The 16,324-nt window shown below is 41.1% G+C and overlaps 1 protein-coding gene across 2 annotated transcripts in view; it reads left to right on the top strand.

The window, feature by feature from the left end:
* The first annotated feature begins 1,807 nt into the window (after nucleotides 1-1,807).
* pigg (phosphatidylinositol glycan anchor biosynthesis class G (EMM blood group)) overlaps nucleotides 1,808-16,324 on the top strand; it is a 97,090-nt gene continuing 82,573 nt past the window's right edge. For both annotated transcript variants that reach the window (XR_014876087.1, XM_085172729.1), the window contains exons 1-4: nucleotides 1,808-2,246; nucleotides 2,347-2,552; nucleotides 15,250-15,459; nucleotides 15,924-16,112. Coding sequence is in view for 1 of the 2 variants with exons in the window: in XM_085172729.1 (XP_085028855.1) it covers nucleotides 2,093-2,246; nucleotides 2,347-2,552; nucleotides 15,250-15,459; nucleotides 15,924-16,112 (759 nt within the window). In the remaining variant the exon portion in view is untranslated. The remainder of the gene's footprint in view (nucleotides 2,247-2,346; nucleotides 2,553-15,249; nucleotides 15,460-15,923; nucleotides 16,113-16,324) is intronic.

A 16,324-nucleotide genomic window follows, 5' to 3' on the forward strand; every position in this document is an offset into this window, starting at 1 on the left:
GCTGTTTGGCTTTAGTTGGTAGTAAACGCTGACAGCCACTGTCCTGTTGTAGTCCTAGAAGACACATGACCATGAAAATGCTTTGATAGTTGGGATCACTAATACTTCAGGAATGACACCTTTTCCAAAAAGGCAATGACTCAATTTTAAAATATTTTCTGGTATAACTAGATAAGTACTAGTTTTCACAGATTTTATTGGTGATAAACATCAGTGACTTTAACCACCTTCACTGTTTCTTAACTTTAGTTAGAGAAAACAACTAATCAGGGGATCGTCCCCAATCATGAAATCACATTTCACAACTTTACAAAACACAGTTTGAGGGCTTCCTACAGTAAAGAAGAGTCAAACTGGTGACGGGTGACTATACTAAAGATGGCTTGGCCAGAAAATTGTTCAGTAAATTAGTAGAAGACATGAAGTAGTACCTCCACAATTATATAAGCATTCTGATTTTTAGAGTTACACGGTGAATAACATGATTGCTTGTCCTTCTTTCATAAAAGATTTATGTAAATTATTTTTGTTTGACAGGATATTGTTTTGGTCATTAAAAGAATGGCTTTCATCAGATGTGTTAGGATTAGGATTCAACTTTATTGTCATTACACATGTATAAATACGGGTAATGAAATACAGTTTGCTGTACGGATGGGCAGATACACAGATGTACTATGAACAAATATACTGATGTGGTCTGACGCTGCTGAAGCCTGATTGGACATTTTCATCAGTTAACCGTGCTTCAATACAACATGCATAACTCAAATCAAACCATCTTTGTTTAGGAAAACAACCTGCACTTTAAACTTAACCCATGGTCCTATCAATATTATTTAGAACCTAGTCCTTCATACTTACTACATCTTTATTTGTTGTTTTTCAGACCTTTTCAGATGGAAAAAAGGGGAAGAAGTACAATTTATATTCCGCATCATTCATGCTACGTTTCTAGGGGAAAACTAAATCATTCATTGTTGTCTATTCTGTTTTTCCAGTAGATGGCAGCAGGAGCTCAAGCACACCACGAGGTGGAAGTTAATTCCATCCCCAACTAATGTCCAGTCAGGCTTCGTCAGCGTCAGACCACATCAGTGTCACATTTAAATTGTGCAAAAAAAAAAAAAATTCAACACTGTCCCCAGCAGTTCATTTGCCTGATGAAAGTATCTCATTGCCTCTAAGTGCTGTCCTTTGTACTTAGGCAATGTAAGCAAATCTAATTCAGGGACCAGCTGGCATTTTGCTGCAGTAAAGAGGAGGAGGACAAACGCTCACAAAGTGTACTTCAGCGTGTGTAGTGGATTCAGGAGAGGAACACTTCTTATTAATCTGCGTGGACTATTACAGATTATAGGCCTGTTTTTCCTTCACATTTTGTCAGCATAGCAGGGAGAACACGTACGACTCTGACGGATGACTAATGAGGCCATTAATCAGGAATGTAGGGAACGAATGGCCATAGGTTTCCAACAGGCAGTTTTTATGTGGCTGTCAGACAAGTAAGAGCTTTCAACTGCTTCTGCTGTTGAGATGTAAGGTACTGAAAACAGTACTGCAGTAGAATTGCAAACATTCAGATGGAAAACTTTCCTTATAATTAAACAGAAAGTCATAAATGTATATAATGTGTGTGTGTGTGTGTGTATAACACTGTAATATCCAATTCAATTTTAAAGTACCAAAGCACATCAGCAGTTGCCTCGGGTGCTTTATATTGTAAGGTGAAGACCTTACAATAACATTGTCATTCTGACAAGCAAGCGTCGTAGGAAACGCGATTTGGTGTTGTTTGGCTCTAAGTCCCACCCGTAGTTTCGCGCTATCAATGCGGAAGCAGCTGTGAATGAACACAGTGCTAACCGTTGGTAGTGTGTATATTGTGAATTACGCCCACATATACACCACGCAACTCATTGACACGTAGCTTTATAATATTTTGATTCACAGCGCTTCCACCTGAAATGGGATACCATGACTTTTACTGCTCTTTTTTATTTAATTAAACAGAGTAGAGAGCGTTATATTGGTTGCTAGCTAGCAAGTCATCTCTGTAGCCTAACTTCCTAAAGTGTTCGTCGGCCAAACCATGAAGGTCCGCTCGTCTGTTTTTGCCTCCTTTATTTTAATATTCGAAGTGATTGGCATTGCCCTTTTCCTGCGGGGATTTTTTCCCGTACCTGTCAAGTCTTCTTTCTCATCCAAGAGCAAGCTGTCAGATCTGCCAGCCGAGCCGCTGACAGGTGAGTCCAGCCTCATCCACATCTGCTCACACTCCTCTCCTCGGCCTGTACTGATGACTTAAATCTGTTAAAACTCATGAGCTTTCTTCTAACCTCACAGGAAGCGCTCCTAATTCATCTCGCCTCCCGCAGCCCCTGTTTAAAAGGGTGGTTATTATGTTAGTGGATGCCCTCCGAGAGGACTTTGTGTTTGGACCCAATGGTCGTATGTATATGCCCTACACAAGGCACGTGGTGGAAAGAGGCTCATCACACAGCTTTGTGGCCAAGGCGAGACCACCTACAGTCACTATGCCCAGGATCAAGGTAGGATGCCACTAGCATGATGTTGAAATGAGAACTCACCCATCAAATCTGTCCACTGTCTCTCATCATGGCGTGTGTCTGTTAGAATTCTGGATTAGTGTTTGCTGTAGTGAGTCAACCACTTGGATCCAAACTATCAGCATTTCTCAAATCCTTTCCAACTCCACACATAAATCTGCATCTCTGAAACTCTACATTAGCACTTTATTATGTAGTGAAAACTTGAAACGGATGATGCCAGGGAATATTCTGTTGTTAATACCTAACCCTGTAATGTGGTATTCCTTTAAATACACACTAACTTCTCTGCTCTCTTTATGGTGCTGAAGGCATGTAATATTTTCCATTACAGGCATGAAACCCAGGCTCAGTGTTAATGCTCAGTTTACTGTCCATTTTGTCCACTTTGCAACTCAAATGCAGATTTAAACAACATCCCTAAATCTCATCTGTTTTGGTGTTTTATAGAAATCTGTTGATTCACACTAATGAGAAAATTGGACGTGTATTTTTTTTTAATGTATTAAAGGAGTACATTTAGAAACATCCAAAATGAACAGACAGTTAAAAAAAAAGTGTGAGAAATCAAGACAGGATACATAACAAAACAGCATGGAGGAAGAATAAAATATAACACTTTAAAATGCTTGTGGAAAGTATAAGTCTTGTTTAAAAGAAAATAGCTAGACGATTGGAAGCGAGCAAAAACCATAGAAAACATAAATGTCTTCAAATCTTTCTGATAAATTCGGTGGATGGAGAGCATTTGATTGCGCACTATCACTGAGAGTGAAACAATTGTTTGGCAATATATAAGAGATCAGGTGAGAAAATCACTGCAATGAGAGAGAAAAAAATCCAGATCTCCAGCATCCATGGAATAGTGCCAAGAAATTCTACAATGTGTGACATCTAGCAATGATAGAAGTCATTTTTAATGAAAGATAAGAATATTTAATATATGATAAGATACCTGATAATGGATTCGATCCATTCGATCCCTATACAACCGTTGCAAGAGCTTGGTTCGCATTGCCGGCAATAAGTCGGACTCGTTCCCGGTGGGTGATGGGCTCCGCCAGGGCTGCCCTTTGTCACCGGTTCTGTTCATAATTTTTATGGACAGGATTTCTAGGCGCAGCCAAGTGGCGGAGGGCTTTCGCTTTGGTGGCCTCAGGATCTCATCTCTGATCTTTGCGGATGATGTGGTTCTGTTGGCTTCATCGGGTGAAGGCCTCCAGCTTGCACTGGAGCGGTTCGCAGCCGAGTGTGAAGCAGCGGGAATGAGGATCAGCACCTCCAAATCTGAGGCCATGGTTCTCAGCCGGAAAAGGGTGGAGTGCCCACTCCGGGTCGGGGATGAGGTCCTGGCCCAAGTGGAGGAGTTCAAGTATCTCGGGGTCTTGTTCGCGAGTGATGGGAGAAGGGAGCCGGAGATCGACAGACTGATTGGGGCTGCAGTAATGCAGACGCTGCACCGGTCCGTCGTGGTGAAGAGGGAGCTGAGTGTAAAAGCGAAGCTCTCAATTTACCGGTTGATCTACATCCCTACCCTCACCTATGGCCACAAGCTGTGGGTAGTGACCGAAAGGACGAGATCGCGGATACAAGCGGCGGAAATGAGCTTCCTCCGAAGGGTGGCTGGCATCTCCCTTAGAGATAGGGTGAGAAGTTCGGCCATCCAGGGAGGGGCTCAGAGTAGAGCCGCTGCTGCTCCACATCGAAAGGAGCCAGCTGAGGTGGTTTGGGCATCTGATAAGGATGCCCCCTGGGCGCCTCCTGGGTGAGGTGTTCCAGGCATGTCCCACCGGGAGGAGGCCCCGGGGCAGACCCAGGACACGCTGGAGAGATTATATCTCTCGGCTGGCCTGGGAACGCCTTGGTGTTCCCCCGGATGAGCTGGAGGAGGTGGCTGGGGAGAGGGAGGTCTGGGCCTCTTTGCTTAGGCTGCTGCCCCCGCGACCCGGCCCCGGATAAAGCGGATGAAGATGGATGGATGGATGGATGGACCTGATAATGGAATATATTTAAATCAAAAAGGTTAAAGCCTGCACCTTTCCATTTAGTATTTTGTTTTTTCTTTAAAAAATATTTTATTGTAATTCTGAATATTTTCTGGTTCATGTTGTTATAGGAAACTATAAATAATAACCAAAATGCAACAATAAAAGTTATTATTATTTTTATTATTATTATTATTAGTAGTAGTGGCAGTAGTAATCATTTTAAAGACTTGTGTTTAAATTCCTAAGGAAGCCAGGCTTTCATTTGTTTGTACACAGGATTCAGATTTGTTCCTAAAGTTTGAACAAATTCAGGTATGAAAATGTTGATAAATGATGGATTTGTGTGTGAAATGCTCGTACGCATGATTTAGGCACAGATTTGTGCGTATTCACTTTTGGTATTCATATCCTTAAGAGAGTGAATGGACTTAAGTTAGGGAAATTCCATCAGCTTGAAAAAACAAAAAAAACAAAAAAACAACATAGCTCCACCCAGTAGGGTGGTGCTATGTTTTTAACTTCTGTCTTATTTGTCTTCATTCAGAAGAGATTCCTGGAGACAGCTAAGGATGGAACTTATGCGGGTTGACTACTAATGATTAAAAGCTAGATATATTTGTTTTATGTTAGCATAACAGTGAAATGAGATATTGTGCTCATGAAAAATTTTGCCTAAAGTGAACATATAAATAAACAAAAAAGCTCCTAAAGATGACTCCTGAGGTACACCACCAGTGATTGGGGTGGAGATGAAGAAAAGCTCCAAATCTTCACCCAAAAGGATCTTAATCACTGTTTTCGATATGGATGAACATCTTGAGAAGGTTGATTCTGGTGCCAACCTGATTTAGGGCAGTTTAAAAGAGTTGTGTGATTGAGGTGTGCAAAGATCTGGTAATACAACGATATATACATAGTGCAATTACCCAAAAACACCTTTAAGAATTGCAGATTCTTAATAATTTGATTGTAGACAAACGTGAAACTGATGAAGACCAGGACTGTAATTTTGACTTGTATTGAGAAGGATTTAAATCATTCAGTCCATGATCAGAGGTGTTTAAGCTAGAAATGGCAGTACTTCTGTGAGCCCAGAAAAGCTTGTAAAAAGAACCTGTGACGAACATTTTGAATTAAGCTCTAAGTTTTCAGCCCGTATCTGAAAATAGGGTTAGATGGCTGAAAGCGTGAAAACATGGTGTGTTGTCACATTTGGATGATGTGTCATGTTGCCGAGAGTATTTTGGGAGCGGAGCCAGGAGGGAGTTGGAGTCATGTCATGTGCACCTTTCATGACAGTCTGCTGTGCTGTAACACGTTAACATCGCAGGCAGACAGAGAGCACGCCACCAATTAAAGCCTGCCTGGAGCCCTTGCTGATACTTTTTAGGGAATATATCTGATATTGATATCATCAGCCAATAGCATTATATATGCAGTTACAAAAGTGAGATGGAGTCATTGTTTATTAGTAAATCACCCCTTCTCGTCTGTGATCGGTACTACATGTGCTGCAAACGGGAGCTGTGTGAAAGACTAACCATTTCAAAATCTGCAATCGTATAAAAGGTGTTTATATTGGTGCAAAATGGACAACATAAAAACCTTTACCTGTATGTTTGTGATAGGCCACAGTCGACAGCTTAATATTTCAGTCAGGCTCTGTTGTCAGTGGTGTTGAAGAGATTTTGCAAAGGGAATGATTTTCGGGGAAAAAGACTAGCCCTCTTTTGTCCATGGGTGTCGGGTAGTGCTGAGCTTGGGGGAAGCCATCTAACTGAAATTGTCAGGTGAAGCAGAATATGTGTGCCTGAGTGTCAGAGGGCAAAACTAAAAGCAGAGCCTTTAGAGGGAGCCTTAGAGGAAGCGCTCTGCGGTGGGAGGATCGAGGATATGCTGACAGCATCGAGTTGTTTTAACAGAAGGAGATTGCAATACAAACTCATACCTGGAGAAACGTGCTGCTGAAGGTTCACAGTATGGACACAGTTCTCCTCTGTAGCGTCTGACACGGGAGGCATGAGAGTGCTGACTCGGCAATCTTCAGGTTAGTCAGGGTGACAGAGAGCATGTGTTGGTTAGGCAGTGGACAGGATGAGAGGTTGAGGCTGAGGTTGTTTATACACTCAACACTGGTTGGGCCTCCGTTAACACAAATTATTGCATGGGTGTGTTATGACATGGAGACTGAGGTGTTACTGAAGCACAGGTTGCTTTGATAAAAGTCTTCAGCTCGTCTGTATTTCGGGGTCGGGTGTTTCTCATCTCCTACTTTAAAGTACTCCATGGATTCTCCGTGGGCTTCAGGTCAGATGAATTGGTTTGCCCGTCAAGCTCAGTAATAACCTATTCAGCAAACTGTTTGGTCAGATGCTAAGTCCTGGTGGAAAAAGAAATCAGACTGAAGCATGAAGTGCTCCACAATCTCCTGGTAGGTGACTGCTGACTTTGGACTTGATAAAACACAGTGGACTAACCACCACCAACACCAGCAGAGGACATGTCATCCCAAATCATCAAAGACTGCACAAGTTTCCACTGGACTTCAAAGACCATGGATTCTGCGCTCTTCTTTCCGACTCGAACACCTTGATTTCCAAATGAATGCAACATTTGCTTTTATCTGAAAGAGCACTTTGGACCACTGAACAGCACTCCAGTTTTTTTCTTCTTAGAAGAAGTCAAGTGAGAAGTGGCTTCTTAGCCTAGGTAAGATACTTCTGACGTTGTAGACTAGATGACTAAACTAATGAAGTCATGGAGTACTTTTCTTTTAATTGAGTGGTTTGACCCTTGGAATGTGGCAGTTGTAGCCCCTTTCCTGAAGACATCTGTGCATGTTGGCACTGAATGTCACCAGACTCAGTCCCTTCATATGAAGTTCTAGTTCTCTTAAGTACTTAAGAACTCAGTCCACAGTCTGTAAGTTCTTGAGTACTTATGGCCGGTCCTTGACAATCCTTTCAAGACTGTAGTCTGTGGAATATTGGCCCACTCCTCTTGTCTTTCTGAATTTTAATTGACAGGATGTTGCACAGGCTGTTGTACATGCCCATTGAAAAGTGTCCCAAATGTGCTCAAAGGGGGTCATGTGTAGTGAGTAGGCAGGCCATATAAGGACTGGGATTCAACTTCAAAAGGGTTGTGTACAGATCCTTGTTCTGTGGGGTTGAGCATCATCCTGCTACAACTTTAAGTGATAGTACATGACCCCACCCTACACCCCACCCCGGGGATTCATCTTTGAAGCGAACACTTCCCTAACATGATAGCTGCCGTCAAAGGTGATCACTGGTGAGGACCATGAGCATGCGGACTAGCAGTTTCTGAGAGTTTTGCAGGAAATTCTCTAATTGTGCAAAAAAGCTGTCCCGTTGGCTGGACCGCCACATCCAGCTTCTGCTGGGGAAGAAGCTGGATGTGGCGGTCCTGGGTTGCTTTGGTTACATGGTTATGGTTGTGAAATAAACATTAAGCTGACAAATCTGAACATTTTCCTGCAATCAGCATCCCAACTGCACCCTCCGTCTAAACCAGCATCATCTGTGGCCCTGTGCCCTGTGATAACACTGCAAAATGTAGAGTGACCTTTATTATTACCGTCTGAAGACACAGCTGTGCAGCAACCACGCTATTAATTCAGCATCTTGATACACTACACCTGTCAGGTGGATAGAAAAAAGTAAACTTTCTGTAAATGTGTGAGAGAAAGGAGAACAAACACCCTGAAAAAAACAAGCCGGTTATGATGTTATGGAGCATGTCATTGGTGATGTGGAGGAAGGCTGACAGGATAGAGTGGAGCAAGATTGAGGTGGACTTGCAGGGAGACAGATGTTTCACCATAATCCCCGGATTTAGAGAAGGAAGCGGTAGCGATGGGGAGAAAAGACAGCTTAGAAAAACAGTCCTGGATTTGAACCTTTTAAAAAAGATTTCTTGACAGGACCAGAGAGGGGGTGGGGCAGGCGGCTGTAGCAGGAGATCAATAAGAGTAAATTCGAAATTTAGATTTAGAAGTGTGTGTGTGAAGGGTTTACGTTGCAGCAGAGGTGTGTAGTATGGACACGGAGGAGACGGGAAAATTCAAGATGGCACGTCCTTCGGCTGCCCAGAAACATGCAAGTTTGATTTGTGGTTCATCTGCAATCCTGCAGAAGGGCCACTTAATCACTTTTTAGAGAGCTTGGCTGTAACTCTAGATTCAAGGTAACTCACCTTGCATTTTGGGCTTAATGTAGTGGCTTCATTTTTTGACACACCTCTCCACAATAACATCCTGAATGATTGGCATCTACCTTTCAAACTGGGCTTTTTCATTGAGGAGCCGATAGAAAACTCATCGGGGCCCAGAGGCACGCGTAGATTTGTTTGCGGTCACCACGCTGGTCAGTTTAACCTTGAAGTGATTCAGAAGTTCTGCTGTCCAAACAAAAAGTGCTCGGTTGCATCGTCGAGGCTTGATGACACACCAGTAGGTGGCATTACAGACCAACTGCCTATTACTGCCCACTATCACTGCATTGCACCCAATTAACTGCTATGACACAGCCAACTAACCTAAATCATAATCTCACCGTGTCACAGCCATTAATTTACACACGACTACCTCCACAGTTTCTAAGAATATAACAGTATATCTCCATGGAGATATATTGCATGGTTGACTTCATGTCTGGTGCACAGTGAGGTTTTAGAGTCTTCTTTCTTTTGTGTGTTGTGTTTTATTTGTGGGAAACAAACTGTTATTACGAAGGAAAACTCTACCATGGGGGTCATTTTTACAAAATTTGATGATCCCCAGTTTAGTTACTCATTCTTACCATCGCAAGCAGAGAAAATTAGTTTCCCTCCCCAGTCCTGCATTCACATGTGGCCGGTAGAGCCCCACACTCCCACTGGCACAGCAGTCAGTGGACATTACTGAGATGCCGGACTTGGACAGTGAATTCAGTTAATCATAGCAGCTGTGGGTGTTTCAAAGGCTGGTATCTCCTGGGGTAGTAAGAACACAGAAAGGCATAATAGTTGTTTTTGCTTTTGTTTTAAACCTCCATATGTATTATCTGGTCATAAGGCCTGAGAAATTCTGGATATTTTCAGGTTAATGGTAGAAAGTGTTCCTTTCACGAGTCAAGAGAAAGTAAGCACTGAGGAGGAAACTGAAAAATCTTCTTCCAGGCTCGAGGACTCAGAATCGCAGCCCCCTTCCGTCTGCATTTTGGCACCTTGACAAGTTTTCATCACTATGCCAGAGAGTGTCTCTATACCCCACTGATATTGTATTTGACATTTACGCAGTAGCATCGCAAGCCTAGACACATACTGTGGGACAGTAATTAGTACGTTGATGAATCACTGATTCATTTGGGCAGCTTCTCGATGCTGTTTTGGCATCAAGAAGGATTTTAAGATGTAGCCTAATTAAGCTGAACTTTTCTGCACAGCTTTCAAACTGATCTTTCTTGTGCAATCGTCTAGATACTTTTATGTCCCTTCATTTGTTCTTGCAAACAGTGTTATCATTTTTGCCCTTTTTTATGTCCAAGGCACTCTTTTCATTAGTCAGGCTGTCTCTATTAATAGACTTGGGACCTTCCTGAGAGCGAACAAACTGAAAGAGACGCCTGCTTTTGAAGCAGAAAGCATCCATCTCTCCCCGAAACAAGCACCTGCACTGGCAGAGGCAAAACAATCGCAAGGAAGGAAGCTGTGAATAATTGAGCTCAGGAACAGAGCTCAGAGGATGGGTTTCGGAATTGTTACACCTGTGAATAAACAGAAACAACTGAGAGGCTTCTGCTGTTAGTGGGTTACTTTGTACCAGAGTTCGTGTATTAGTTTGTCATTTTTAAATAGAGAGACACAAATATTTTAAGAAGAATATTATTTCTCTTAAAAAACACAAAAGGTATTGGTATGCATAAGTGGCTGTAATTTACAAGGATGTGCAAAAGGCGTAAACCACTGTGACTTATTTGTATTTTGCTTCCAAGGCTCCAGAATTCCTTGTAATCTTTTAAAGGTTGCATTGAGTAGTAGTTCTTCAGGCTTTTAAGATCTTTCAAAGTTTTGATGGTTTTCCTGGGGGGACTGTGTAAATGTGAATGTGAAAAACATGACTATCCAGAGTTGGGACCAGGAAGCAGAGTTGCAGTCTTACACGCCTCTCTGCAGCTTCTCTCCTCCTGCTACCCCCCCAAAAACCCATCTCCATAGAGACTGTGTCTGCTTCCAAAAAGACAAAAAACAAACTAAAAACCAGCAACAAACAACTTAAACATTTACAAAGAAAGAACAATACAGTATCCACATCTGAACCAAAGAGTAAAACAGTGAAATGTGGATTATTAAATATTAGGTCTCTCTCCTCCAAGTCTCTGTTAGTACATGACTTAATAATTGATCAACAAATTGATTTACTCTGCCTTACAGAAACCTGGTTGCAGCAGGATGATTATGTTAGTTTAAATGAATCAACACCCCTGAGTCATTCTAACTACCAGAAATCTCGAAGCACAGGTCGAGGGGGCGGTGTGGCAGCAATTTTTCACACCAGTCTATTAATTAATGAAAGACCAAGACAGACTGTTAATTCATTTGAAAGCCTGATGCTTAGCATTGTCCACCCCAGCTGTGAAACTCAGAAACCAGTCTTACTTGTTATCATCTATCGTCCACCTGGGCCTTACACAGAGTTTCTGTCTGATTTCTCAGACTTTATATCTAATTTAGTTCTGAGCTCAGATAAAATAATTATTGTGGGTGATTTTAACATCCATGTAGATGCTAAAAATGACAGCCTCAACATGGCATTTAATCTGTTGTTAGACTCAATTGGTTTCTCTCAAAATGTAAAAGAACCCACCCACCACTTTAATCACACTCTAGATCTTGTTTTAACATATGGCATAGAAACTGAACATTTAACAGTGTTTCCTGAAAACCCTCTCCTGTCTGATCATTTCTTGATAACATTTACATTTACAATAATTGATTACGCAGCAGTGGAGAGTGGACTTTATCAAAGTAGATGTCTTTCTGAAAGCGCTGTAACTAAGTTTAAGAATATAATCCAGCCACTGTTATCATCGTCAATGCCCTGTACCAACACAGAGCAGAGCAGCTATCTGAACGCTACCCCAACAGAGGTCGATTATCTTGTTAATAATTTCACCTCCTCACTACGTACGACTCTGGATACTGTAGCTCCTGTGAAAACTAAGGTCTCTAATCAGAAGTACCTGACCCCGTGGTATAATTCTCAAACACGTACCCTAAAGCAGATGACTCGTAATCTGGAGAGGAAATGGCGTGTCACAAATTTAGAGGATCATCATTTAGCCTGGAGAAATAGTTTGTTGCTTTATAAGAAAGCCCTCCGCAAAGCCAGAACAGCTTACTACTCATCACTGATTGAAGAAAATAAGAACAACCCCAGGTTTCTCTTCAGCACTGTAGCCAGGCTGACAAAAAGTCAGAGCTCTTTTGAGCCAACCATCCCTTTAACGTTAACTAGTGATGACTTCATGAACTTCTTCACAAATAAAATTTTTATCATTAGAGAAAAAATTACCAATAATCATCCCACAGATGTAATATTATCTACAGCTACTCTTAGTTTCATTGATGTTAAGTTAGACTCTTTTTTTCCAATCGATCTTTCTGAGTTAACTTCAATAATTACTTCCTCCAAACCATCAACGTGTCTTTTAGACCCCATTCCTACAAAACTGCTCAAAGAAGTCCTGCCATTGATTAATTCTTCGATCTTATATATGATCAACCTATCTCTAATAATCGGCTATGTACCACAGGCCTTCAAGGTGGCTGCAGTTAAACCTTTACTCAAAAAGCCATCTCTAGACCCAGCAGTCTTAGCTAATTATAGGCCAATCTCCAACCTTCCTTTCATATCAAAAATCCTTGAAAGAGTAGTTGTCAAACAGCTAACAGATCATCTGCAGAGGAATGGCTTATTTGAAGAATTTCAGTCAGGTTTCAGAGTTCATCACAGCACAGAAACAGCTTTAGTGAAGGTTACAAATGATCTTCTTATGGCCTCTGACAGTGGACTCATCTCTGTGCTTGTCCTTCTTGACCTTAGTGCAGCATTCGATACTGTTGACCATAATATCCTATTAGAGCGATTAGAACATGCTTCAGGTGACCCTGAATCCTCCCTTAGTTATGCTGCAATAGATGTAGGCTGCCGGGGGATTCCCATGATGCATTGAGTTTTTCCTTTCCAGTCACCTTTCTCACTCACTATGTGTTAACAGACCTCTCTGTATTGAATCGTATCTGTTATTAATCTCTGTCTCTCTTCCACAGCATGTCTTTTATCCTGTCTTCCTTCTCTCACCCCAACCGGTCGCAGCAGATGGCCGCCCCTCCCTGAGCCTGGTTCTGCCGGAGGTTTCTTCCTGTTAAAAGGGAGTTTTTCCTTCCCACTGTCGCCAAAGTGCTTGCTCATAGGGGGTCATATGATTGTTGGGCTTTTCTCTGTATCTATGAAGCGCCTTGAGGCGACATTTGTTGTGATTTGGTGCTATATAAATAAAATTGAATTGAAAATTGAATTGAATTGACTGTGGCTGCTTTTCACTCATTTTTAGTCAAGTCCCTATCCCTGACTATTTTCAGAAGAATCTTTTCTTTGTAAAGCCGCTTAACGACATGACTATCAAATGCTGTTTAAGTAATATGAAAAACTCCAGCAAAGACCCAACACAGAAACTGAGAGATTTATCTGGCCCTTCACTTGATCCGTCACCTGTTCATTGAAGCCTCATCAGAAATGGTCTCAGTGGAAGGTTGTCGGTCAAGAAGTCATTCGTAAGGAAGGGAAATTACTTAAGAACGGGTGTGAAAATTGGTGGCAATGGGACTGATGGAGTGATGAACCCAGTTGTGAAAATTTTGTTTCAAAATTGTCATTATAATCTAAAACAGTACAGCATCCATAGAACACAGTGGAGGTTCTGTCATGTTTGGAGCTGCCTTTTAACCAGTAGTGCTGGGGATGTTGGTGAATTTCGCTTATTTTAATTATGAATTATTAATGCAGGAAAGTCTGGTCAGATTTTGATCCACCATGCAAAACCATCTGGAAAGTGTCCAATTGGCAACAGCTTAATTTTTCATCATGACAATAATCTCAGCTCACTGTCAGTGTGTATCCAAGTATACCTGGATAGAAAAACACACAGTCAAGGATTGGCCTCCCCAGCCAACATCCAAAGAAGAGCTTTCAATGTCCCTCGAGAAGCCTGGAGAACTATTCCTGAAGACTACTTTTAGTCAGAAAGCTTAGTAAGAGAGTTTAGACTTTGTTGAAGAATAAAGGTGGTCATAACCAAATATGAATTTTCAGCCTGGTTAGTATTTCTCAGATTTTGTTTTTGCCTTATATACTGTGTGTCCGTGTATGTTTGCAAATGTTTTAATAGAAACATTGCACTACTGCAATATTAAGAAATTAAGGGGGTTTTCAAGACTTTTGCACAGTTGTTTCGAAAGCAATTTTGCACTGAATGAATGTTAAAGAATAATGAAATAGGTTTTAAACCAGGAGTGTTGTGGTTTTTAATGAAGATTAACAAAATAAAATATAGAATATGGTAACAGAAAAAAAAATCATGAAACACCAAATTATTAGTCTAAACCTCTGTGTCAGCATTGGCATAGAAATTCACATCTGGCATTAGTATTCAAAACGTGATTGAAAATAAAGAAAAGCTTGAATCTTGTGACATTGATGCATGATACTTGATGCATTTCTACCCCCATTTTTTGAAGTGTGACATCTTTGGTTTGTTTTCCTGTGTAGAAGCCATAGAATTGCGATAGAGAAGTGGCACCTATACAGTGATATAGCATAAATTGCTGAAAATGTCTTGTAAGCAAAAAAAACCCCTCTAAAAACACTGAACAAAATACCCAGATGTGGACTCATCTGATCAGGGTTGATCAGATGAATACATAAACACAATAAGGGACGATGCTTTAAGAATAGATGACAGTGAATTTTCTGGCCCTGGACCCCTTGACAGCTCCGTCTTGCTTTTCTCATATAATAAATCCTGGTCACTACTCATTTTAGTCTGGATTTTTGAGTGTCCGCGAGGATCCAGAGCTGTGCTCCAGGCAGCACATGGAGGGAGGGTGTTAAATAACAATGTCTCCTGCCATCATCTACAATCTCTTGTCTACTTCGCTGCATAAAGACAAGGCCTTTGTACTTTCCCCCTCGACGATGCACCAAGCCTTTTCCTGGCTTCCAAAATAGGCTGTGTTATAGTTGTCAGTCAAATGGAGGCCGATGTTGTTTTATTTCAGATTCCATGATGAAATTGGTAGAAACTATACTTCATAAATATCATGTGTCTACCTGATTCAGCTTTCACTTTCCATTTGTGGTAGCAAGATTGGTTTGGTGATGTGGGAATTGGTTTAATTTCTAATGTTAGATCAGTGTAGTAGCCATTTAAATTAATGGGAATTTGACTGTTTTTCTAACCTTAATAATAAAATAAATTAATGAATGTATACATTTTTTAACCAATCCCTGTACTGCAGCAAAAAATCCTAATTAGTGGGGTTAATATGATGAAACTGTAAGGTTGTATAACACCATTAAAAGACAATTATTGTTCAAAGGACAATGACAAAAACATATTCCTCCCCAGGCTCTTACCACTGGCAGTATCCCAGGCTTCATTGATGTGGTAATGAACCTAAATTCTCCTGCACTGTTGGAAGACAACCTCATTTGGCAAGCCAAAACTGCAGGGAAGAGGATAGTCTTCTACGGGGATGACACCTGGGTACGCCTTTTCCCAAAACACTTCATGGAATATGACGGCACAACTTCCTTTTTCGTGTCTGACTACACTGAGGTATGTGTGAGTTGAGCCGTTGGGATTTGCTTGTAAAAGTCATGTAATGTAATTTTCTGCTAATATGAAAAAAAAGAATGAAAGCACCTGGTTGCTGATGTGGTACATGAATTTTAGAAATGATACATAAAAATGATCCAAGTCATACAAGGGATAAAGGCAGCTGATCAGCCAGCATCACATCAAAACTGCTCATCTAATAGATCCATATGCCTTAGCGGCAATGTTCTGTGGGACTGTTTGCAATCTGTTCTTGTTTATACTAGGATTTTGGTGGTTTTGAGCTCATTACCTGATAGGAGGGATGTTTACTTATCAAGGGTACCACAGGTTTGGGTAAATTTCCTCTTAGCTTAGATTTAATGAGGATAGTCTTGGTATGGAGATGAATTTTGAATAAAATAAGCCTACATTAAATATGACTTAAATCTTGTATCTAAAGACGTGCGTCACCTTCTTTCCAGGTTGACAACAATGTAACCCGTCACTTGGACAGCACCTTAAAGAGAGATGACTGGGACATTTTAATCCTCCACTACCTAGGCCTGGACCACATTGGTCATATCAGTGGACCGTATAGCTCACTCATCCAACCCAAACTAATGGAGATGGACGACATCCTGAAGAAGATCCATAGTGCTCTCATTTCAAAGGTAATTTATTTTCTTAACTTCTACTCTTATGTGCATCATTTGCATTCTGTGTTATAGAAGAATTCCTTTTTGTTTTTGTTGGGTTAGAATGTAAGCTTTCTTTTATGAAACCTCATTATTTTTATCCCAAGGCCACTAATTGTACCTAACTAGCAATATTTACCAACTAGTTTCAACCCGAGTCTTTAGAGAGATGCATGGATTCCAAATGA

The sequence above is a fragment of the Neolamprologus multifasciatus genome, chromosome 2 (assembly GCF_963576455.1).
Source record: "Neolamprologus multifasciatus chromosome 2, fNeoMul1.2, whole genome shotgun sequence".
In the NCBI taxonomy this organism is placed as follows: Eukaryota; Metazoa; Chordata; class Actinopteri; order Cichliformes; family Cichlidae; genus Neolamprologus; species Neolamprologus multifasciatus.